The sequence below is a fragment of the Indicator indicator genome, chromosome 11, assembly GCF_027791375.1.
Source record: "Indicator indicator isolate 239-I01 chromosome 11, UM_Iind_1.1, whole genome shotgun sequence".
Classification (NCBI taxonomy): domain Eukaryota; kingdom Metazoa; phylum Chordata; class Aves; order Piciformes; family Indicatoridae; genus Indicator; species Indicator indicator.
This window is the reverse complement of record NC_072020.1, coordinates 25,651,288-25,677,077: the sequence shown is the minus strand read 5'-3', so window position 1 is coordinate 25,677,077 and position 25,790 is coordinate 25,651,288. Positions and strand designations below refer to the sequence as shown.

Genomic DNA, 25,790 nt, shown 5'->3' with positions numbered 1-25,790 from the left:
AAGATCAACTGCTGGATGTAAGAATAGATGGTTGTAGTAGGAATACTTCTATGAGAGTGGAGGGGCTTGTCATAAAAGGAGATAATGGAGCAGAGTGCTCTTGGCATAAATTCAGAAGCCTCGTGCATTAACTGCAATTTATAAGCTCATAATGCAGGCTTTAAATTGCTGTTACTTTTTTAGAAGGAAAGGCTTGATCTCATTTGGTATAATTTGGGGTATATAACACCTTTTAAGAGAATCTTGGTGGTTGGCATTGGAGACAGCCTTGATTTTTTTTTTTTTTTTTACAGTCAGTTTTGATCCTTTCAGAGATTGAAATAGGATTGCAGCACTTTGACAGTCAAAGGTTTCTCCTGAGATGTTACTTACTCTTGTGGAGTATAGCTGGTTCTGGCAGAAAGAGCTTTTCAGAATAGCATCAGTTACTGCAATAAAGTAAATTGCTCATCCCATCTTTTAGAAAAGGTGAAAAATAGCTATGTGAGTTGTAGCTGTGGCAGCAGCTCACACCAACATCTCTTGAGCCAGGCTGAGATCATGAGATGACCTTGTCTCAGTGCAGAAAAGCTTGTGATACCCTTCTGAAGCCAAATCAGAATTGAAAATGTGATGGCTTGTTTTCAAGGACACCAAGACCAAAAACATTCTGGGGTGAGAGGACAGAGGAGATAGATCAATGCAAATAAAGTAGCAGCATTGATGGATCTAATTTTGATGAAAGCTAATAAAAACCTTAGGCTTTCTTGTGACAGCATTTGGGATGAATTGTGATTTTACTCCTTTGCTTGAACTTCAGTTTTGATAGAGATATAAATTGCCAGAATCAAGCATGTAATAGAGAAATCATGCTATCTGACCTGGGACTGCTAGAGGCCTTTATACCTCACCTTCTATTGCTTTTCAATTTCTTTCTTTATCCCTGCTCCTACCAACAAGGTGCTGCTGATTCCCCAAGCAGCATTTCTTTAACTCTACCAGCCCCCACCTCTTAGGATTTAGGACTAGTTGACTGTAAGAACAACTGCAGCTAAAAAAAAAAAAAAGAAAAAAAAGAAGCCAGATACTGGTTTTGTTCTTTCCAGTCATGAATTCAGAGCCCTGTCATCAATGCAATAAGGAAACCCTTGTTAGGTTTGATTGCCTGCCCTGATAGGAGCCTTGTCCATGGGATTTTGTTTGTTGTCACTTAGAACATCATGGGGGATGCACAGCCACAAGCTGGAAGCAAATAAACAACAGCAGAAAAATAATCACAAACAAATAACATTTGTCAGATCCCCGTTGTGAAGGAATTTCATTCAAAGCCTTAAAGCAGCAGTGAGCATGCAGTGTTGCCCCAAAGCATGAAACCCAACAGTAACAGGCAAATGCTTGCAGATAGAGAGATCAGATAGTGAGATCAACATAATGCTGTAATGGGCAGGTGGAAGGTTTCCATCCTAACCTGTGCCAGGAACAGTTGCAGGGAGAGAGCAAGTGGATGATTTAGAAATTCAGCACACACAGGCTCATCACCTCCACCTTCAGCTGCATGGGCATGAACAAAGGGGCTGCATAGGGCTGGATGAAAATTCTTAGGGAAGGCAAAGAGATGCAGACCTCTGGCCTGCTTGAGCCCCGTCTCACTGTGGGGAAACAGCCCTTGCTGTGCTGTGGACTCCTTGCTGTCTTCTCCCCACTTATCCAGAGGAAGGATGCCCCCTGAGCAGAGCCTGGGGAGGAAAGGGACATTGTCTGCTCTCTCTTTGTGACAGCAATGGAGGACTCTTGGGCCACACACAGCTTGCAAACCTGGGCTAGAGCTGCATGCAGTGCCTAGCGGGGCTGCTCCCTGGGTGGGGAGTCCTTCCCCAGGGCAGCGTGAGACCATGGGGGAGGCATTGCTGATGTGGGACCTCTCTGCCTCGTGGACTCCTGAGGTTTGCTGTGGGCAGAAGCCCCAAAGCATACAGATGGATATTTTGGGATATGGTCAGTTATGAAACCTAGGTGTGTTGGGCCAGCTAAGTGTAAATATGTAGGCAGGGGAGGGTCTTTGCCAGCTGAAGTTTGGATTCTCTCATGTATTTCCCAGCTCCTCTGTGCACTCTGAAATATGACATGGTTTAGTAGTCATGAGGTCTTGGGTGACAGGTTGGCCTTTGATGATCCTTGAGGTCTTTTCCAACCTTATTGATTCTGTGAAATTTCTCTTCTGTTGCAAATCAACAAGAAATCATTTTCTGGAGGTCTGTCCTGGTGAACTGTCACTGAGTTGAGGGAAATTTTGTTGGAGTCTTCAGCTGGATGGCCCATCTCTCTAGGCAAAGTTTCAGCACATCATATGGCTTGTTTGTGCAGCTTATGTAAATATTTTGAACAGTTGTTTTTCCTTTGATGTGTGCATGCAGATTGTGTTAGTATTCATGAGAATCTGATCTCCCTACTTGAGTGAGGATTTTGATGTGCAGATGGGCCATAGGGCATTTGATTTGACATCTGAGTTTAAAGGGAAATCAAAGTCAGAAAAATATGATTTTGGGGAAGTTACAACTGTGTTCTTCATCACAAAGAACAGTAAGTCTTTATTAACAATTTTCTAAGTGCCTGAAAAACATGAAAATGCCACCAGCTTTTCAAGAGACTGCTGTACTGGGATTTTTTTTGACAAATGGAGAGCATCCAGCTCGTCCTAGAGGATATGGTCATACAGATCTGGAATAAGGGAGTTTATATCAAAGGGTGGGAGCAGTTGTCCAAAGTGCTGCTATTCATAGTGTTAGCAAGAAGGCCAGCTCCTCCTCTGAATCCTTGTGACTTGGGAGAGTTCTGGGCATGGATTACGGCAGAGAGACTAGGAAAGTCTGTTACTAGACTATACAAGCTCTGCTGAGGCCAGTGTTTGTCAGGATTTTATGTTTCCCACTGTAGGAAAGGGCAACTCTGTGTGATCAAGCTCCTAACTGAGCAACAAAAGGGCAGTTTTTACATATATCCTGAAATAATTAGATATTAATAGTTTTTGGATACTGTCATTTCAAATGGGAAGTGAATACAGCACCCTGCTAATCTGTGAATCCAGAGATCCACAGCGTTTGACTTGACTATTCATGATTTATTTACTTTTCAAAATTCAGGCATAGGCATGTGTGTGATGATTTATTCCTCCTTGTAATTGGATACAGTGATTAAATGAGCTTGCATATTATACTTCATTGTCCTTCGGGGATGTGGACTGCTGAGTCTTTAACGCAGCAGCTCCTAATGGAATTGATTCTGGCTCCTCTGTGTTCACTGCCATCGGTGATGTGGTTCTAAAAAATTGCTTTAATATTCTTATATGGGAAGTGTGTAATTCTCACGCTCTTCCTTTAAGATTCTTTGCTAACTTCTCTGACAGGCATTCTTTAGTAAAAACAGACACATGCTCACTATTTTGTAACCTGAAAGAATCTATAGCTAGGTGCTACACGTGACAGAAGTGTCTGCTGGGCTGCAGCTATGGACAAGTGATTGCAATTGGAGACTGTCATCATGTAATTGATGATTTTCCACAGACTAGCCAGAGATGATATAGAAAAGATGCTGCTTTTTAGTAAGAAAAAAAAAATAATTAAAAATGCATTTTTATAATTGGCTTTAATGACTAACTGAATACGCAAAGCAGTTTAATGAAATAAAAAAAAAGGCCAATTTATTTGCAGAAACAAAGGCAGAAAGATAAGGAGTTATCATTCTACATATACACAGGCATTCAGAAGCTGCAATGTCTGTGACTGGTGCTGTCCAAACACAGAGCAGGAGACAGTGCTCTGCCCTGGGGATTTATAGGGCCCACTAAGAGAAGACCGAACAACCTGGTGCAGCAGAGAGATAGGAACAGCAGTGATAGGAAGCCTTGTTAGAGAAACTGGCTATGGACAGTTTGCAGAATTTTAAATAGGAAGATATCTCAGTGGTGCTAGTAGTCCCAGTGTTTGAGATTGTATCTTTTAATCAAAAAGACCCAGTCCTACCAGCATCAGCCTGAGGTGCTATCTTTCCATCTCCTCCAGCTGAGTTATTTTATGTCTACAAACACAGCTGTGTCTAATGGTAGCCTTTACTTCAGTGAGACAATAATTTCTGTCTCTCTTTCTTCTACAGATGCACTTACCTCCCATTACTTAAAAGGATGTAGTGTCTGAGAATTTTCTACCCTATCTCAAATTTGGCTGAAATTTGTCAACAGCTTCACAGGTTACAGGGGTGAGGGACTGACAGACAGTTGAGCTGCGAAAGGTGTGTTCTGTTGGTGAACAAAAAAGAAGAGATGCTGAAGTAGAAAGTATCCTGCTGTTTAGCCTATTTAGTTTGAAGAGGGTTTGAAAATTTGATAGGGAAGGGTGATTTGCAGTGGGATCACCATATGAATCTTGCACTGGGTGGTGTTGACCTCACTGGCAGGAGGCCAAAAGCACTGATATGGTCTGCGGTAAGTAGCATGGGAGTGAGGACACTGAGTTTGCACTCTCAACTGTGGCAGGTACCTCTGCCTTCCTTTCCCTGTACACTAGAAAGATAAAGCATGTTGTATGGAAACTATACTAGCACTTATGGCCTAAAATGAGCTATAGAAATGAAAGAAGGCAGCAAGCACTGGCCACAAACAGAGGTTATGTGCAGTGGTGAAACACAGTCATGGTGCAGGTGAGCCAGGAGGCCCAATTTAATACAGTGACCTCTCTGTTACTGCACCTCCTGGTTTTACCTTTATCTAAAGCACTGGATGCTTGTGCAGAAAGGTAGGGTTTGCACCTTGGCCAAGGAAATTCCTCTGCGCCCAGTGGAGAGTCCAAGGAAGAGCTGTTAAGTGTCGATGAAGGGGTAAGAACAAACTGAACAATTTCTATTAGATACAGAATGCTTCTCTTGCATTAGATACTTACCAGTGTGTGCATGAAAGATACAGTATCTCATGAGACTTGGAAAAGAAAGACACAAAAGAAAAAAGCTGGGCTGTACTGGTCCAAAGTTATGCCTGTCTGAGAGTTGTATTCTGCACGCATTTTTTGTGAGTAAATCAATAAATGGCTCTGAAACTCCAAACTAATGGGAAAAGTAAACATACACCTTTAGAAAACTACTCCACTGGGCTTTCATCCAGTAACTGTTTAACATCTCCACTTTATTTAATTTCAATAAGCAAGGCCATCAAATCAAATCCCTGGGTAATTATGGTGCAGCTGAATCAAGGATCTAAAGCTGAGCCCCCCAAAGAGCCAAAATAGTTTGAAAATTATCAGAACAAAGGTATTCATTCTCTACAGTGTAATGTGTATGTGTATTGCAAGCAGCCAAAGGTCCTTTCACAGGGACACAGTTCTGCTGCTGCAGGGCAATGTGCCCATGCAGGTATTTTCACACTCACAAGCAGCTGCACTCCCGATGATGTTTGTTCCTTGTATCTTAAGCCCCTGTATGATCTTTAAACCATGCAAGCAGGAACCTTTGTTATTCTTTCTGCTTTCATTCTGCTGTCAGTACAGGGCTGTACTGACAAATCTGATAGTTTGAAGTTGTTAGATGTTTTTAATACATACACAGACTATGTACAAGGCATTTTTTTATTGCTGTCTTCCATTAAGTTGTAATAATGAAGAGAAAAGCTGCCTTTAATTACACCTTAACCTGTCATTGGAAAGATTTGCGTGTCTCAGTATAGCAAGTACAATTTCGGGTTCAGAATTTACGGGCATACATTATGTAAATAAGTCTACAATTAATGTAACACTGTTCTAACAGCACCATCATGAAACTCATCAGGCCTTTTTGGAACCCATTCACCACATGAGGAAGCAAAATGCAGCTGCCTTATGAGCGTTCCGACACTGATTGTTCTGGGTTTATGCTGTGAGGCTGTGTGTGAAATATAAGATCCAAGTATGGTCCCGTTTGGTTTTCAGGTTCTCTTGGGTGTCATGTCCCTCCTGCCACCTGCTTGCCAGGACAAGGAAGTCTCTGATGTGCATTGCAGTTGTTTAGACATTGCATAAGTTATGTCAGAGGTGTTTGAAAAGTGTGAGCCCATCAGCCTGAACTATTGTATGCTCTGGGGCAGAGTGCTGCAAGTGGCATCCTTTAGCACTGCAGTCACACTGCAGTATGATGATGCCTGTCTAGTCTCCTATGGGATTTGCAAGATGTATACCCTGTTCTTCCTTGCCTCCAGCCCAGCAGAGCCTGTAGTGCATCACAGCTATGCAGCAGGTTTGCTGGGCCTTTAGCCTCCATATGTGTATAAATATCTGAGGGGTAGGTGCCCAATGGAGGGGTCCAAGCTCTTTTTGGTGGTGCACACAAATAAGACAAGAAACAACAGGTTCAAGCTTGAATATAGACAATTTCACCTCAATGTGAGGAGAAACTTCTTTACAGTGAGGGTGACAGAGCACTGGGACTGGCTGCCCAGAGAGGTTGTGCAGTCTTCTGTGGAGACTTTCAAAACCCACTTTTGAGGTTATATGACAGTTGGCCACAGCTGCATATACAAGACCCTAACCTAGTCTGTGCTACCCAGTACAGCAGCAGTGTCCCACTGCTTGGCCCAGTGCATTGCTCTTTCATGTGCTGGAAGGAATGCATAGTCTGTGCATTAGTCTAGTGCATGTTATTGACATCTTATGCAGAGATTTGGACCAAATCCAACAGTTCTTGCTTGGATGAAAATGCCATGATTCCCTTTGCAGGCAATTCTGCCAAATCTACAGAAGCCTGGAGCGTTTTGCCAGTGGAGGCTTTATCATGCTAGGCTTCCCTGAAGAGTGGCTGTGATGTTTACTGCACATGCTCCAGTGCCACATGTTGGGGAGCTTGCACTGCTTAGCATATTTATGATAATGTAGTTCCCAGGGGCAAACAAGATTCTTCTTATATCTCCTTCCCAGGGCGGAAGCACAAAGAAATTTCCCCTTGCTGCTTTGTAGGGGGAAAATAATAGATCAAAGCTTCTTGCTAAACACTTTTAAAAATACTCAGTGTGAATCTGTACATTTGTGTTTCCTTGGGGGACCTACCCCTCTGGTTGGTTATGGAAAGCAGTTAGCAGCAGGTGTTATCACCACACACTGAAGTCTAGGCATCACACCTGACCTGTAGAGCTTTAGATGGGGCATTGCCATGTGTAGTTTGACCTACAGCATTATGTACCAATATGGAATGTATTCCACTTACTATACCGTAATGTTGTAAATCTGCTGGACTGGATAGTGTCCAAATGCAGTGGATTTTGGCGACAGTCATTAGGTACCAAAGCTAAAACTTTTTGAGTTAATAGTCTTATTTTAAAATAATACCAATTAAGAAATATATATATATATATATAAATATATAAAAAAATCTTTATATATTCACATATATAGTCATATATTTGCATCTATATCAGTATATATTTGCATATACATGCAGGATTTTTGCATTGTAAACAGAAAATTTGGGTTCATGTTCTCAGAAGTGTCACTGGAAAGTAGACTCCTCTAAAATACCTCAAGTTGAAGACCCAGAAGTGAAGGACTCTCAATCTTTCTTTTTAAAAAGTGATGATATTTTTATATATAACATTAGATTTGAAGATATTTTTTCCTAAGAGCAGATTTTCCAGTTCAGTGATGAGAAAGATATGCTGAACTTGAAACTTCTTCAATGCCATGGAAGTGTTGGATGGCAAAGATGAAAAGAATGAAGATTGAGTACATCTTTATTCCTTTATTAACTTTCTGAAAGCCTAGCCTAGTGGTAAAGCGACCTTTAGACTCAAATGTGTGCTCAGCTGGGAAAAGTCCTGAATAGCCACGAGCACCTTAGAGCACTCACTTGGTAGCACTAATCTTGCAGTGGCAAGAGGGGGCAGGTGATGCAGCCCATTGTTATTTTTTTCTGCAATCTGTCCTTGGAGGATGGAGTGCACAATGTCTGCGATGCCGGTAGACAACAAAAGGTCCTACTGGCCTCACTGAGGCATTGGCAGGTCTTGATGGCACCTGGAAGTCATGTTTTTGAGGGTTCTGGGCTGGAGAAGAGGGTGATGAGAGGGATGCAAAGAAGTCTAAGTGGAAGACAGATGAAGAAAAACAGAAACTTACCTTGCACTTGCTGGTGCATTGACTTTCACTGAGATACAGTAGCGAATGGGGTGTCTGGTGGTGTGGTGTGCCTGCTGGAGGTGAAAAGCCATCAGAGCAAACCAGCAGCATGCTGTGCTGTTACTGCTGTGTGCCCTTCTCTTCTGCCCCTTAAGGCAGCTGGATCCCAGGCAGAAGGATGAAAGGGAACCATTAAATCTTTTATCCTTCTGCCTGCTGCTCCAGGCAATCCTGTCCTGGCTGGCTTATTTTAAACAATCGATGGAAATAGAGGATGGGTTTTTCTCCCCAAGTACTTTGGCAGATGCCTGCTATGAAAAAGAAGTTGCTGCAGAAGCAGCAGGGCTTGTGTGAGGGCTTCACAGTGCATTAAAATACCTCAGTTTACTGTCAAGTGAAGTTTCACTGAATGGAAAGCTTGAGGATTTTAGTTGCAGTAGTCAAACGCTTTTTTAGACAAAAAGTAGCAATATCTTGGGATGACTGCTAGAGGCAATATTTCTTAATACTTCCAAATGCATAAGGTGTAGTGGGTTTGTGCAATAATTTCAAATAAGCCCAACCATTATAGCTGCACATTAACCACCAGGGCTCCTTCCTACCTGGGGATTAAAACAAAAAAAAAAGAAAAAAAAAAAAAAAGAAGGGCTTCAGATTTCTAAATGGAAAAATTACTGCCTAATTAGAGCTAGACGAGTTTGACATTTGCTCTCTGCCTGTGGTTTCAGGGCTTTTTGTCTCTCAAACAAAATATGAAACTGCTCCAATACATGTAATAGCAGCAACTGGAATGCAACTTTAGGAGGATCTTTGACCTTACCAGACAGAATGTGTTTGATTCATTCTGCAGATGTTAAATACTGGCAGAAAATTCTGGGAGACGACTTTAGAAATTATTCCTAGTTCTGACTTCTGTGCTCTAATAAAAAATCCGGTTGTAGAAGTTAAATATCTTGCCCTTATGTATTTTCTTTTCCTAACCTAATGCCAGAAATAAATGGCTTGCTCTTTATTCCTTTGGGCATTGATTTCTCAGTGCTTCAGTGGTGAGATGACATAACTACTATAATTGTTTTAATACATTAGCAGCAAATTATATATCGATGTTCTTTTTTTCCATTGACCTTTCTTTCTCAGCATAATTTTTTTTTTTTCTTCATGCTGTGTCCATAGTAGCATAGCATTATGAAAGAGTTTGACTTTTGAATTAAGGGCTAATCCTGCAAGGTCCTCAGCCACACAGCTGTCTGCTGAATGGCAGACCATTCAGCACACTTTCAGCCATGAGCAATGTCTTCCTAGATCAGATGGTAATGATGGTAATTTGCATTTACTGTTTGTACTCGAAGACACCCTGACATTTTTAGTAAATTGCTGTGGAATTACAGATTATTGAGAAGCTCCTCTCTTTGAAAAGAGTTCTCCTCAAATCATTTTTCCATTTCTGCAGAAGAATCAGTTTTCTGATTACAACTCTCTGGACATGTGTTTGTATTGCTGAAAGGTTTCAGAGCATTGCATAGTATTGTGTGAACCAAAACATTCAAGAATTCTACATGTAGCAGTGCCTGACTTGAGGTGTGATTATGTTTTTTTCTCATTTTACAGAAAGGAGTAAGAGAGGTTATAAGAATTTATCAAGCTTAAGAGCTTTCAGCACCGAGAGGCTGAAAAACTTGAAAGTGCTTGGCTGTAGCTCTCATTTAGTTTAATTTGAACGCAGTGAGTGAATATTTAAAATAGTAAAAAAGAAAAAGGTCTGTTCCCTATAGAATAGTAAGTAATCATCATCCATTTTACTTAGGCACAGGGAGCTCATCTGTCTGTTTGCCCAGCTGTAACCCCATCTCATAGGGCTGCTTTCCTTAGTGACTATGAGAAAGGCAAGTTTTAACTGTTTCTGAGCAGTTCTGGTGTTGCTAACCATGTCAGTGAATATTTTCTTAAGAATAACTATTTCCAGTATGTGCTTTGAAGTCATGAGGGGTGTTAGCATTCTTGAGCTCAGCTTTTCAGTCATACACAGGAAGATAAAAACCTCAAAGTATTCAGTCAGTTTGAGTATGTTTTTTTTTGCCCCAAATACATTCTGGAGGATGAGCCTCACTAAATGTTAGATAGAAGTGACTGGTAATGCAAGGTACTAGGGAATGTACCAGGTGCATAGGGAATGTAAATGAGAGCAAATTTTGAAGTTGTTGGGTTTTAAAATTGGAATTCTGGCTAATACTGGTAAGTGTATTAACACAAAGGGCTGTCAGGGGCTGACCATATGGTCATCCCATCATCTGTGTCATGATCACAAATGGGAAATGGCATAGCTCATGAGTTTTAGGATGTATTGTATGTTGTGTAAAATACATTTATCTCTCTCTCTCTGTCATGAAAAATTCCACCCTCCAGAAAACACCAAAGAGGTCTCATTACCACACCAAGCTCAGTTTGTATTGATGTTTGAAAAATGCTCGGGTAGCCCCCTTTCATGTTTCATGCTGCTGGAGTTCCTTGCTCACCAATACGTTGTACTTGGGTTCTAACGTGCTTTGGGATGAAGACCATCTTATGAGCTCCTGTTTGACATGTTTCTGAAAAAGAAATTGAGGAGTAAGGGCATTTAGTGATTTCATTGTCTTTGAAAGCAGAGAGTTTAGAGAGTCGTATTTTTAATTAAGTACATGAATTTTCATCCTTTTACTCAGTTTAATTCTCTTGTACTCATAATGAAAACCAGAACTGTGGTGTAGCATGAGGGTTGGACTGGATGATCTTTGAGTTCTCTTCCAACCACATGTATTCTGTGATTCTGTTGCCAAACTGACACTGCTTAATTGCTGTTAGAGTAGTTTTAACCTATGAGTTAACTGAATTCCAGTGGCTTGTTCATTCAGGCAATCTTTTTCCTTTTTTTTTTTTTTTCCCCCCCCAATCTCCACACAGGCTTGGCCTCTGCCAGCAAATCCTTGGAGAAAGCTGAATACCTACTTTGCATAAAGTGGAAAAAGATTTGCATTCCAGTACTTTATCTATATTTTCTTATAATCCGATTTAGTGTGGAATACAAGTCTGAAAAAGTCTTAAATCTTTCTGTAATTCTTGCGCAGCCATTCACAGTGGATTTGCACAGTGCAACATGGAAGAGATTTGGGTTCAGAATGGTGATATGTTTAAAAAAAAATCAACCCCAACAACAGATTACTTGTTTTTCTTTGCAGCTTAACAGCTTTCCATATCAGTAGCCTCTCCCCAGCTAAGAATGTGACATAGACCATCTGCAGATAAAGGAATATAGTCTGTATGCATGGATTCTATATGTTTATGCTTTTATGTATAGAGTAAATTACATTTAGTAAACCATGTAATTATAGGAAAAAAGATTGAAGCATTGAATATTTAAAATCCTGTTGGTTGCCTCATTTTGCATAGCTTTATTTTTCCTTAATGTTTAGATAAGCATGTAATGGGAAGGAAGGAATATGGAAACAGAAACACTGTACAGGGTCTAAAAAGCTGCTCTGTAAAGTGCAGTGAGAAAAAGAGAATAGTTCTTGTCATCTCAGCAGTCACAGTTTGTCACTGGAAGTGGGAGGATTTATTTTTCACCAATTTTTTGTTGTGGTTGTTGGTAGCCATTGAGAAGCCACAAAACTAAACCTATTGAGGATGTGATGAGGTGATCAGAAAACCAGGACAAAGTGGCATTTGTCTTCAAGTTATCTCTTCTTGTGGGTATAAAGAGATTAATGACTCAGAGCTGTCATTAGGAATAATTAGATCTGGCTTCGCTGGACAGGGTGTCTAATATTAGCAGTAGAGCAATAGGTATAGGATCCCCAGGAATTAGTGCTGGGTCCTGTTCAACATCCTTATCAATGACATTGATGAGGGGACAGAGTGTCTGCTTAGCAAGTGTGCTGAGGAAACCACACTGGGAGGCTTGGCTGATACACCTGAAGGCTGTGTGGCCATTCAGCAAGACCTGGACAGACTGAGAGCTGGGCAGAGAGGAACCTAATGAGGTTCAACAAGGATACGTGCAGAGTCCTGCATCTGGGAAGGAATAATAAACTGCACCAGTAGAGGTTAAGAGGTGATCTGCTGGAGAGCAGCCTGGTGGAGAAGGACCTGGGAGTCCTGGTGTACAACAAGTTCTCTCAAGGGACAGCAGTGTGCCCTTGTGGCCAAGAAGGCCAATGGGATCCTGGGGTACATTAAGAGGAGTGTGTCCAGCAGATCGAGGGAGGTCCTTCTCTCCCTCTACTCTGCCCTGGTGAGACCCCACCTGGAATATCACAACCAGTTGTGGGCTCCCCAGTTCAAGAGGGACAGGGATCTACTTGAGAGAGTCCAATGGAGGGCTGCAAGGATGATTAAGGAACTGGAGGGCTGCCTTGTGAGGAGAGGCTGAGAGACCTGGGGCTGTTTAGTCTGTAGAGGAAAAGACTGAGAGGGGATTTTATAAATGTATAGAAATACCTGAGGGCTGGGTGTCAGGGAGGAAGGGACAGCTTCTTCTCACTTGTGCCCTGTGATAGAACAAGGGACAAAGGATATAAAATACAGCCCAGGAAGTCCCACCTCACTATGAGAAGGAACTTCTTCACTGTAAGGGTCATGGAGCACTGGGGAACAGGCTGCCCAGAGAGGTTGTGGAGTCTCCGTTTCTGGAGACTTTCCAGACCCATCTGGATGTGTTCCCATGTGACCTTCACTAGATTCTATGGTCCTGTGCTGGCAGGGGGGTTGGACTCAAAGATCTCCAGAGGTCCCTTCCAACCCCTAACATCCTGTGAGCCTGTATATTGAATACATTTTGAGCTATTGAATGTTTGTAATGTAAATCTGTGTACAGTGTTATTTTATCTCTGATGGTCTAAAGGCACTGGTTGTTGGATAATACGTAGACATACAAATTACTAGGTGGATAGGTAAAGATGTGTATTGCTCTGTAACACTTCAATTTTCCCCTGCTTTTCCTTCTTTATTCATTCTGAAAACTTTTTAGAATGACTGAACTTTTTCTGTGTGAATAATGGGGATGGTAATCTGAAATACCTGCTTTTTAAAAATTATCATCTGATATATTTGATAGAAAGAATTTAACTTTCACTCCATTTGACAAAGGCATTTCCTTTAAATTAAGTCTTTCTTCATGTTTATATTAGAAATTGTTAATGTGAGACTGCTCCACTGACACCTTGCACCACCTCTGTGGTAGATTAAGAAAGTTTGAGAAGAGCTTAGAGGTATTGGCTATGGCAACACCATGAAGTGTACTGCCTGTCCTGATATGGCAAATAAACTTCATAGATAATTTCTCACTACAGATCTGTATTCGTTTCTTTCCTAAAGCTCAGTAATTGATACCCTGCCCTCAGAAGAGGGTGGAAAAAAGAAACCACTGAGCAATCAAATCTGATGTATAAACCCTTGTGAGAAACCCATTCTGCCTTCATGGCATTTACAATTGTGCTATCACATTGAGTTAGTGTTTGCAGAATTGCCTTCTCAGAGAGAAAGGGTAGACTCTGGTTAGAGAGGTAAGTGGACACATGGAAAGGAACAGGGAATCCTCAGAATTTTTAAGTACATGGGGACATATCTTTGGATAAACAACACATCATATGAGTTTACCGTCTCTGGGACTCCAGATCACTGTTCCTCACCAAATGCACTGTCATTAATGTTGGCTGTCATCAGCTTGAGCAGGCAATACAGTTGCAATTTCTCACATAGAAATTATTGCTGGGTCCTTTAGTTACCGGCTGAAAGCAAATGATCCTGTGTGAGAACATCCCATGTCTATATTGCTCTTTCAGCCACCATGAACGTATCTTGCAGAAGGACTTATACATCATAGGAAGGTGGGAAGGGTGGTACTAGCTGCTCCCAGTAAAGCTGGTGCCTGTGCTGCCTTATTTCACCTGGGGGAAGGAAGGGAAACACACCACGTGAGAAACTCTCTCAGCAGAAGCTGGTGTGAATTGATTATTTAATAACACTCAAGCACAGTGCCTGCTTTTTTATTATTTTTATGCCTGTGGTACTCCCACGCATTTGGTGTGGTGAGATTACTGCCTAAGGCTGCCCCCAATGAGCTACAAGAACAGGAGCCCATTGAACTCGTGCTGGTTCTGTTGCATGTCTTAATGAAGCTCAAAAATGCTTGAAATTGTCTTCGAAACAAAAAATTCCATAGCTGCAAGCTAACTGCATACTTTGTAATAATTGCTTAGTCAAATAAAGGAAAACTGCGAGGAACAAAGAAAAGAAAAAACTAGATTGATGGCTAGAAGAAAATTATTAAATAAAAAATTCATGAAGAAGAGAAATTAAGAAATAGCATAGCATCACAGGCTTTTGCACAAAGACTTCCCTTCCAGTGGGAGCTTTTCTTTTCCAGCAATTACTGTGCATTTTTTTATTCTCCCTGTTTGCTACAAATACCAGGAAAACTTTTTTTCTATAGGAATAATGGTGAAGATAGGCACAAATTTGCACAGACACAGTAACATTTAAAAGCAGAGGTATGTGTTTCACTGCCATTTTGAGTGGGTCTGTAATGCACTATGAATAATTAAGGATTTGACTGGAAGTGCCTTTTTTTCTTTTTTTTTTTTCTTCCCCAACTCTTAAATTAACTGTGACTAAACAGAAAAACCCCAGAAACACTTCTGTTCATAATTATCACTCCAATTCCTACACTTAAAAGTCCTCCCTCATTCAAATTTGCTGCTTCTAATGGCCATTAGTAACAGAGTGAAGAAATTTTCTCATGGTTACCCTTTCTATCTGTTTACAGGTTAAGACCAGCAAATCATTTATTTTTGGATGTGTATTCATGTCCAAAAGTCTCTGAGAAGTGTGCAGTTATTTGTTTCAAACACATTATTTGTGAAGCACCAGTAAACCCTCAGGTTTTATGTGCTTGCTGTGGCATAAACCAAAAACCAAACCACACATTGTGGAATGATTTTAAATTACAGAACATTTAGAAGAAAATAATGAAGATAGTTACAGAGAACAGTAGGACTTTAGGGAAATACCTACAAGCTAATGCAAGTATTTTTAAAGTGTAAATGTTATTGTAGTCTTTAGGTGATGTCTGGTAATAGATATTTAATCTAGCAAAAGCACTTTCAGTGCTTACTTGTTAAAGTAATTTAATGGATGAGTGATGCTATTAATGGACCACACATAGAATCCAGGCTATTTTTGTTCAAAATATTCCTTTAGGGTTTAAATTTCTAAACAGATTCAGAAGCAATTTGAAGAGGTCTGGCCTATATACAAGCTGCAGAATCATAATTTATGAACTTTTCTTCTTCTTTTTAGCGTTTTCCTACATTTAGAGAAAAAAAAAAGGAATCACTATATATACGTACATACATACAATTTTAAGTTGTCTGAGTGTTATACCTTATTTTGATAAGGTTATTAGAAGCCTGAGATTGTGAATAGATGGATGTATGTGGGAGATCAACAGAGGACTTAAAATCAATTGTCAGTTATCTGAACAAATGTACAGTTTTGATGTTCTCTTCACTCAGTCGGAGAGAATTGCATTTGTGAGATCTCTAACATAGTTCTTGCTAAACATTTAAGCCAAAAGAGCAAAGACAAAAACTTTGAATCATAGGAAAAACAGCCTTTCTTCCCACCCCAGCACTTTGGGATGCTGGAAGAATTGAAGGCAGATCATCAGGTAAATAAAATAAACTCTTGAGTTGGTATTTTGACACCAGTTAGTAGAATAAAGTCATGCTATTATGAACAGTTGCAGAAGGTCCTTGATGAGCACTGGAGTTTTACTTCAGCTGGTACTTGCATAGATAGCCACGTCCTGAGAAAAAGTATTGCTGAAACTCAAATGCCACCTATACAGAGTAGAAAGTTGGAGAATCTTCTGTTGTAAATATCTCCTTGACTTCATGTGATCACTGCACAGTCGTGTAGTTTAGTGAAGAAAAAAATGTGATTGTTGACTCCAGCATCAGCCATTTCCAAATAAATGTTTGTGAAACCTTCAACTTTAATAGCTGCATTGTACCCTCCAAAAGATGTTCAACAGAATGAATAGATGACCTTTCAGATAGGGAACAAGCTGTTCACAGTGTCTTTTCATTTACTGAGACAGAAATATTCTTTTTATGCAGAGATAATCCTTTCCACCATTTTAACAATGCTGGTGAAATATAAAGAACTTAATTGTTTGGTTTCTGGATGCAAGGAGGTTTAGCTATCTGTCTTTGCATGAGGACTCTTTCTAGACCAGCTGAGTTAAATGCATTGATCTAGCTAGATTTTGTCTATATTTTTTATTTTTTTAAGACAATGAAGGTATTTTGGATCTCATGCTCACAGGGTGGGATGTCATTTGTTATCCATCCACGTAATAACATCCCCATGATATCTGGCTTGGAATGATACCTGGATGAATTCTTACTGCCATACTGCACAACAGCTATGAGGTCAATAATTTACGGACAAGGAGATCCAAGGCAGCTGCAGCTGAAATTGGTCTCAATTATTGTGAAATTGCAGCCTTAGCATGAAGAGCTACTGGGATGCTCGCAGTTGCACACTCGTACACAAGCACTAGCTTGGACTGGAACAGATCAAATAAATAGTGAGAAGATCAGTACACAGAAATTGGGGCTCAGTCCTCTCTCATGTGGGGCCCTTAGTCTTTGCTGTTGTAAATTCACCAGTTAAATCACCACTGAGTAGTCGATACTAACTAGTAATAACTAGTTATACTGCTGAAGTAATTTTTTGTTTGCAATAGAACCTGAATTATTTCTGCTCTTTTTCATCCTCTGTCCATGTTCCTGTTCTCATCTGATAAAGCAGGTGGTGCAAAAAATATTTTCTTGTTAAAGGGAACGTAGTATACCTGCTAGAATTCAAAGAAGTGCAGTGAACATCAACTCCTGACAACTTCAGGAAAATCTTACCATTTGGGGAATCAAAAATAAAAACAAACCCCCAAACGTAAACATTTTTATTTTGGGGTTGAAAAGACTGATACAATTCCCTATTGTGTTAGCAGAAAACTATAAACTGTGTTTGTGAACCAAATAAAAATTCATTTCTAGATCACATATCATATATGAGCAGTGTATTGAAATTGAGAGCAAATTTGTTTAACAACTGTGGAATAACTTCAGTTGAAAGGGATGTGTGAAGGCATCTGGTCCCATCTTTGCTTGAAGCAGGTCCATTAAGACCACAATGTTCAGAACTTTGCCTAGGGAAGCCCTGAATACAGGTGATTCTGGAAATTCTACAGTCTGCCTAAGCAACCTGTCAAGAGCGGTTGATCCTCCTCACAGGAGAAAACAAAAAAAAAAGTAAAAACCTCTTGTATCTAGACAAAATTTCCTTTGTTGCAGTCTCTGATGGTCTCCGCTTAGCACTTTGTTGCACGCTTCCAGGAGAAGTATGGCTTAGTCTTATCCCTACTCTGCCACTGGGTCATTGAAGATCATCATAGAAGTTACCCCTAAGACCTATCATCCTAGAACAACCCAATCCTTTCAGCTTCTTGCTGTTTGGAAAAACCCTAAAGCTAGTGTGGCATGGGAATGAGCCTTGAGCAGGTTGTACTGAGACCTGAACTGGCAGTGCTGCTTGTCTTGACAACCTGAGCTGCTACAGCAACAATGGGTAGAGATGATCTGCTAAGGAAGTATCATCAGCCTAGTTTTGTAACATTGATAGAAACCAGGTAGAGAAAAAACCCCTTCCTTAATGTATTTATATAAGCCTTAGACAGAGCTTCTCAGCACTTACAGTGATGCCCACAAGACTAACCAGCTAAAGTTTGAATATATTTGTTTCATAGTTCTCAACTACTAGATGTCAGTCACAGTATGTGGCAATCACAGTTTTCTCTCTCCTATTGCTAGAAGCTTTCTTCTGAATTTCCAGAACAAAATAGCTGGTAGAAAGGTTGCTATGCATGCTGCAGAGCCAACCAGGGTGTTGATATTTGTGATAAGCACTCTTTCTTACTGATTCCTGAGCTGTGGCTTATTTTGGGTGTATTTGTGCTTAGTTCTTTCAGAGCTCAGGATGTGCTTGTAAAATAAAGGATCAGATCATCTGCAGGGACAGGGCGGTTAACTGTTGAAATTTTAGTTTGGTGTATTCTGTATGCTTTGGACCTTGTTTTTTTCTGGGAGGGGCTCCCATTCCTGCCATGCACGCAAGCACAAGTGGATGCTGTCTTCCTTCTCTCACTAATGTATTGTACTTTGGGCTTTTTTTGTCTTCCTCTGCAGAAACTCTCCTGGATGACTTCCTTCTCACGTACACAGTCTTCATGACCACTGATGACTTGTGCCAGGCCCTTCTGAGGCAATATCCTTTTATTAAGTGTTGGACTAACAGGAGTCACATGCTCACACCTAGGTTCATCTATTGTCAGACTTATATAAAACACAGTAAATTAGATGCCTGGGATAATTATTTTTCTTCTTTGCATATCGATATTATTGAAATACAACCAAAGGTGATTATTTTGAAGTTGCATGTGAAAATGGTGAGGTAAGAGAACAATTTTCTAGTATTTACTATGGCTTAGCAGCTGGACTGCACCTGAGATTTCGGTTTCAAGCCCCAAAAAATGCGTGAACAATTAGGAGAAACTTCAGAAGAGAGCAGTGGGAATTGCCAGTATAATAATGATAGTAATGATAATGATGATGATGATAGTAGTAATACTTACAAAGAAGGATTGAAATAATTAGGATTGGCTTACTGAAAAAAAGAGAAACTGTGAAGGGGGCAATCTTTCAAGTACCTAAAGAGAAAGGGAAGAATCTATTTGCTGTCTCAGTGCTAGATGGAATGAGAGTATGAGATTAAATTGTTGTAATACCTTTCCGTGTTAGATAGTAGGAAAAGTATTTATTTATTTACATTAAGGAAAACACTAGAGTGGGCGATGTGTGAGGCAGTAAAATCGTTGTTATTGGTAAATGTTAAGGACAAGAAACTAGAAAATACATTCTAAGAATAACATGGGGCATACTTGAGCCTATCTAAGGGTGCACAAGTTAGAATGGTTTGGACGGTCTAGTTTAGATGTTCTTACAAGGTCTCTTCTCCAGTCCAATTTTTGTAAGGTTTGGAATTAAATAAGTAGCTTCCCAAAGTTCAGGTTCTATTGTTTTCTTAACTGAAATGGGTTGTGGAGGAAAAGATTCAACCCAGAAACATTAAATCCAAATTTGGATATGAGTTCCCCTAATTAGCCTGTAAATATATCTGTATTCTTCTATTAAAACATTTAGAATTCTGCATAGCTGAGCAATCAATAAAAGGAAAATTCCTGTTCTGAAGTTGAATGCACAAAGCTAAAGCTACCCCTGAATAAACCTGTGTCCAAAACATACACAGTATGCATGTTTACTTCTTAGGAATGCTTCAAAAAACTATTGCAACAGATGCATAACTCATAGCAACAACACAATCTTATCTGTGCTGGTTTTGTTTAAAGATGAAAAGACCTTTTATCACTCTTACAAAATAACATTTACATTGGGGTTAAGACCTGTATGTTAATTCTTAGAATACCTACATTTCATTTCAGAGCACCTAGAGTACTTATAGTACATTTTAGAATACATGGAGATAAAAAAGGAAGGTTTGTACAACCTTGGCTACTTTCATGATGTCACAGAATCACAGAAACATTCAGGTTGGAAAAGACCAATAGACCTACTCTACAAGGCTGACCCCTAAACCGTATCACCAAGCACCACATCCAAACAACCTTTAAACACATCCAGGGTTGGTGACTTAACCACCTCACTGGGCAGCACATTACAATGCTTGACCACTCATTCTGTGAAAAAAATTTTCCTAATATGCAGTCTAAACCTACCCAGTCATAGCTTGAGACCATTCCCTCTTGTTCTGTCACTAATTACTTCTGAGAAGAGACCAGCACCAGCCTCTCTGCAATGTTCTTTCAGGTAGTTGTAGAGAGCAATGAGGTCTCCCTCAAGCCTCCTCTTTTTCCAAACTAAATGTGCAGTATGTAACTTTAACTCATTCTGAGATAGAAGACTTCTTTTCCTGTATTTCAAATTCCATAAACTATGAAGCATTGTTTGAATGAACTTGTAGTTATAAAATGAACTTGCTTTTTCTTTTTTTTCCTTCTCTTTACCTTTGCTGGTGAAAACATCATCTTTGGTACCTAATAAAGGAAAGAATAGTGAAGGGACAGAGAAGATGTATACAGTGGGAATCTTCTGTCATTTGGTTTTTCTGCTGTGTGAATAGAGAACAATGCTGGAAATAGATTCTTTCACTATTTTTATTATTATTAAAGTGTGGTATTCCTGCAGATCATGTAATTTGTGCAAGGAAAAAGAAACTGACTTCCTTTGCCTGGCTCTTTTGTTGTTGCTAATGATGCATTGTCCTCCTACCCACAGACATTGACGCTGGCGTCTGTGTGCAGGACAAAGGTTCATTCGCAGTTCTGCAGAAATGATATGACTCAACATTGTATAATTCCTTTTGAATTGATTTTACTTTTATAGAATTGCCTCTCTAATCTGTAAAGGGGAAAAAAAATCCTGTTGGCACAGAGGACAAATTGACGATTCTATTACTGAGAATTTAATTCCAAAAAGTTGATTAAACTCCTGAAGTTCCAGAAAGGATAAAACATTTAAAGCTGAGTAGTGTACTGAACAAAAAAATTTTTAAATCTTTCATTAGCAAATAAGATGATTGTAATTTTTTTTCTAAGTTTCAGTGACACATTGTTATTTGTGCCTTAACCTATTGTACCTATTGTGCTAAGAACCACCAAGGGAAAGAAGATGACTCAGATGTGTCCTGCAGGAAACGAAAAGTCTTGCATTTGGTGTCTCAGTGGACTTCTCTCTACAAAGACTGGTTACATGAAGATGAGCATTTAAAACAGTTTTTAAAGGTATTGAAGCACTTTCTGATGCATTTCAGCACTGTTTCATTAACATGCAGCGTCTAAAGAGCAAAATCTATAAAGTGTAATGTTTCATGCATACATTTTCTCCAATGAAATCTGTAATGTGAAATGATTTACATATATCTTCCTCGAATACTTTGAAGATAGTCAATTTGAACAGAAAACCTGTAATGTCAATACATTCAATGTCAAAACCAGTACTTTCAGACGTGAAATTTAGAGAATTGCCATGCTTTCTAGAAAACAGGAATAATTAGAAAGGTAAGAAATAAAACTATAAAAATGTGGAAGTTCTTTGGATGTGCTGATTGTGTCTGTCCGAACAGGGTTTATCGTCAGTGTCCACAGGACCACAGATTAAGAGGAAGTTTTGAGGTCCTTGTAAGAGACGCTACTTGAACCGAGGGGAAAGGTGCTATTCCATGGTGTTTGTCAGGTGGACATGAAGAGCAGCACAGCTTTATGTATTTTTACTAAATAAAATTATTAGCAAGGATTTTCTGATCCTTCTGAGCTAAAAAAAAAGCTCCAGAAGCATTTTTAATTGCCTTCTAAATTTGCAAGAGGCGTATTTGTTGCTGGCCCAAGATCCATCTGGTGGTTGACTTATGTTTTTGGATTTTTTTTGTTTGTTTGTTTCCCGACTGGGTGAAAGTAGTTTGGGAGACTGTCCAGGATCTTCCACCTTTTCTGATGAAACTGTCTGCATCTCAAGATAATTTTCAGGGCTCTTGAGTTCTCTTCAGCCATTCACTTAAAGCAAAGGGATCAAAAATTGAGCTCAATTTGCAGAAAGTCTTGAATTTCTTCCATACTGCATAAGGAGCTAGGACTTCAGGATTTTTGCTGTTTGGTACTAGAGATGTAGTCCTGTACTGGGAAGAAGGCATCATTCCAGCCATCAGTTAGGTTACACTGCACTGTACCTGACCTGATGTGAGGCTCATCTTTCTGGCCATGGAGATGTGTGACTGTGTATTGTCATACAATTTCTCTGCTTAAGGCTTCTATACATTATTAAACAGCAGTAATGTGATTGAACCTGTATGTCCAAACCAGATATATAGATCTGTAGGCCAGAATCACTCATACTGAAATGTACAAAAGTAGGAGTGCTGATTGAGCTAAAGCAAACCTGATGACTCAGCTCATACATATGATCCTCATTTTTTTTTTTTTTTGGAAGGGAAAGAGAAGGATCTATGTGCAGATTCTGAAAAAGTATAGTGAAAATATTCCCTACCATTTCAATCCTGAAAGCCAGTTCAGTTTGTTTGCCTCTTATCTGATGATATTCAGACAACTCCTCCCTAAAAATAAGAAATATGGTTTATTTATGTATTAAATGGTTTACAGCTAGGAGCATGTTGTTATTGGTTTGTGAGAGGCATCAGCTCAATTTAAAACACATGGAAAAGTGAGGGAGAACATTCTCCATTTTAGAAGTTTTAACCAAGTGAGCCTGTTTGTTACCATTTTGGGTGTCAAGTGGAGGGGGCCAAGCTCTTTTCAGTGGTGCACACTAATAAGACAAGAAACAATGGGCTCAAGCTTGAACATAGAAGATTTCACCTCAACATGAGGAGAAACTTCTTTACAGCGAGGGTGACAGAGCACTGGAACAGGCTGCTAGAGAGGTTGTGGAGTCTCCTTCTCTGGAGACTTTCAAAACCCACTTGGATGCATTCCTGTGTGAACTACCCTAAGTGATCCTGCTTTGACAGGGAGATTGGACTTGATGATCTCTTGAGATCCCTTCCAGCCTCTAATGTACTGTGATAAGTGATGATGGTATGGTATGGTATGATCTCATGCTTCATAGTGTGGTCTTCTGAGCTAACCCAGATCTTGTGTAACAGCCACAAATGTTTTAAATCTTGCTTTTTGGAGATGAGTGTCAACATTTTGCCCTCTTGCTTGGTGGAGTGCTTCTCCAAAGGCAAGCTGAATATTGACCATTCTGGAAATTTAACCATGAGCATTCTCTTCCTGTGGCACTTGCATAAATACAATGGTGACATTTGTTTTAGTATGGTAGTTCCTGAGTTAATTTCACAGAATTATTGAGGCTGGAAAAGACCTGAGATCATCAAGTCCAGCTTATGAACTAACACCATGACATCAGCTAAATCATGCCACCAAGTGCCACATCCAATCTTTTCTTAAAGACTTCCAGTGATGGTGACTCCACTACCTCCCTGGGCAGCCCATCCCAGTGCCTAATCAGCCTTTCTATGAGGAAGTGCTTCCTAATATCTAACCTAAATCTCCCCTTACACAGCTTCATACCATGCCCTCTTGTCCTGTCACAAGTTGCCTGGCAGAAGAGCCTGACCCCACCTTATGACAACTTCCTTTTAAGCAGTTGCAGAGAGTGATAAATCCCCTCTAAGTCTCCTCTTCTCCACATATGTGATGCTTTAAATTTGTTTTAAGTTCTCAGATGTTTGCAGATACTGTTTTATTTTCCAGACAATATACAGGAATGTGTTAGATGATGTGTATGAATATCCCATTCTGGAGAAGGACCTGAAGGAGTTCCAGAAGATACTTGGCATGCATCGTCGTCAGTAAGTATTGATTATATTTGTGATCAAGTCTTCTTTTATTTAGAGTGAATTTTTTTTTTGTTGCCATCTTGTTTTAATTCAGTCAAGAAAAGGTGATGAGTGAGACAAGTAATATATTTGTTTTTACAAGTAGTCTCTTTTTTAAACTCAAGCTAGATTATTCAGTCTTTTATGTTGGGTGGTTCAACAGTCACTCCCATCACTTTTGTTTGGGACGAGCAATATTTTGTGGAAAAAGCTGGCAAAACTTCCCTGAAAAGCTGCAAACTGTGGCTTCAGATGGTACCTTCTTTCTTATTCTCTCTCTACACTCTGCAGTACTGAAAAGCAGATCTCTTTTGCAATAATCATCTTAGGGTTATTACTTTACTAGTAATTCTAATATTTATAAAAGATATTTTCTTGACATGTTTTTCCAACAAATGGAGTTAGTTTCTGTGGTTTGGCATTTGGGGAAGTGGAAAGAGCTTTGTCCCTGAGCATGACCCTGACTACTTAGCCCAGGGGCTTGGGTTGAGTCTGTGTTCTTTGGTGGCTCAAGGGCTGACAGCATTGCTTTTCACTACATTAATTGTGCAAATAGAATCATAGAATTATAGAATGGTTTGGGTTGAAAGGGACCTCCAAAGGTCATCTAGTCCAACCCCCCTGCAGTGCTCAGGGACATCCTCCATTAGATCAGGGTCCCTTGAGCCCTGTTGAGCCTGACCTTGAATATCTCCAAGTGTGGGGCCTCAACTATCTCCCTGGGCAACTCTGTTTCAGTGTTCCATTACCCCCATGGTAAAGAACTTCCTCCTAACATCCGACCCAAATCTTCTCTTCTCTGATTTCAAACCATTGCCACTCATCCTAAGAACATTTTTCTGGCTGAATCAAACACCTTTAGCTTTCCCTGAAGGAACGCTGTAGCTACTCTGTAAACTTTGTAATAGCTAAAATTTCCTTTTCCTAAGCTTTGGCTGGAAAGAATAATTTGACTTTTCTTTTTTTCATTTCAGCACTGTAGATGAGTATTCACCTCACCGAAAGGTAATGCAAACCTGATTGTGGCTAGTTCCAGGGTAGATAACACAGAATTTCACCTTCTTCCCCTCTGCCCGCTTCTCTCTCTTTTCCTGGTTTCTCAGCTGAAAGTGACTGGTGGCCAAAAACATGACAGGATACATCAGTAATGTTAGACCTGGAACCATGCCTAAGGAATTCTTTTTTTCTGCTTGTGCAGCGTGGATATTAGCTGTGTGAGCTAACCTGCAGTGGCTGTGACAATATTAGCATCTTAACAAGATGCTGTGAAATGCCAGAATTCAGGAGAGGCCTGGAAGCATGTCCCCACCAGGCTGGAGTGATGTAGCAACCTGGGCAAACCAGGCTGAGCACAGACATTGACATGGATGTCAAGTAGAGAGAGCAAAGAGAGTATTTATTGTGATGGGGACAGAGAAGGAAATAGAAGAACATAAATCTGTTTATTTAACCAGAGGGAGAAGATAAAGCTGGAGAAAGTTGGCATGCAAACTGCACAGAGGTGAATTGCTGTGCTCCTCAAAGTCATTGGGCTGAAGGTGAAGCATGTAATAAACTTAAAATGTTACTGTGGAAATGTGGAAGGTGGAACATGAGATTGTAGTGAAATTGCTGATTGGTACTTAGGAAACTTACATAAGAATAAATGTATGAGAAATGGGCTTTGAAAGTGATTACAGAGAACCTCAAATCATGCAGGCTGTTCAGCCTTGGCATGTCCTACTTCCTCAAAAATCCCCACTTTGGCCATTATTTAGTAAGGCAACTCCCAGTTCACTGATCCAAGAAAGGGTGGGTGGATTTCCTACACAGAAAAGCTTTTGGCCAGATGTATGGACTTGAGCGTTGGTGTCCTGTGTATGCTGCTTTGTAAAGGGTAAGGATGCAAAGAGTCATTTTTGTCTCTTTTCCTTTCTCTTTTTGTTTCCCTAATCCCTCACAGAATAAAACCTTTTTCCAGCAATTCAGTCTAAAGGAGAACTGGCTGCAACACAGAGGAACCATGAATGAAGCAGAAGAAAGTAAGTATGCTTGAAAGAGTGGAGGGAAAACTCCAAAACGGACATTTTTTTTCTCAAGGGCTGCTCATTGTAATTTTTTTTTAAACTGACATACAGCTGA

The 25,790-nt window shown here is 40.0% G+C and overlaps 1 protein-coding gene across 2 annotated transcripts in view; it reads left to right on the top strand.

The window, feature by feature from the left end:
* RAPGEF5 (Rap guanine nucleotide exchange factor 5) overlaps window positions 1-25,790 on the top strand; it is a 165,393-nt gene that overhangs the window by 110,830 nt on the left and 28,773 nt on the right. For both annotated transcript variants that reach the window (XM_054385178.1, XM_054385179.1), the window contains 5 exons: window positions 18,386-18,464; window positions 20,913-21,057; window positions 23,545-23,642; window positions 24,644-24,674; window positions 25,612-25,690. In XM_054385178.1, the coding sequence (XP_054241153.1) occupies window positions 18,386-18,464; window positions 20,913-21,057; window positions 23,545-23,642; window positions 24,644-24,674; window positions 25,612-25,690 (432 nt within the window). The remainder of the gene's footprint in view (window positions 1-18,385; window positions 18,465-20,912; window positions 21,058-23,544; window positions 23,643-24,643; window positions 24,675-25,611; window positions 25,691-25,790) is intronic.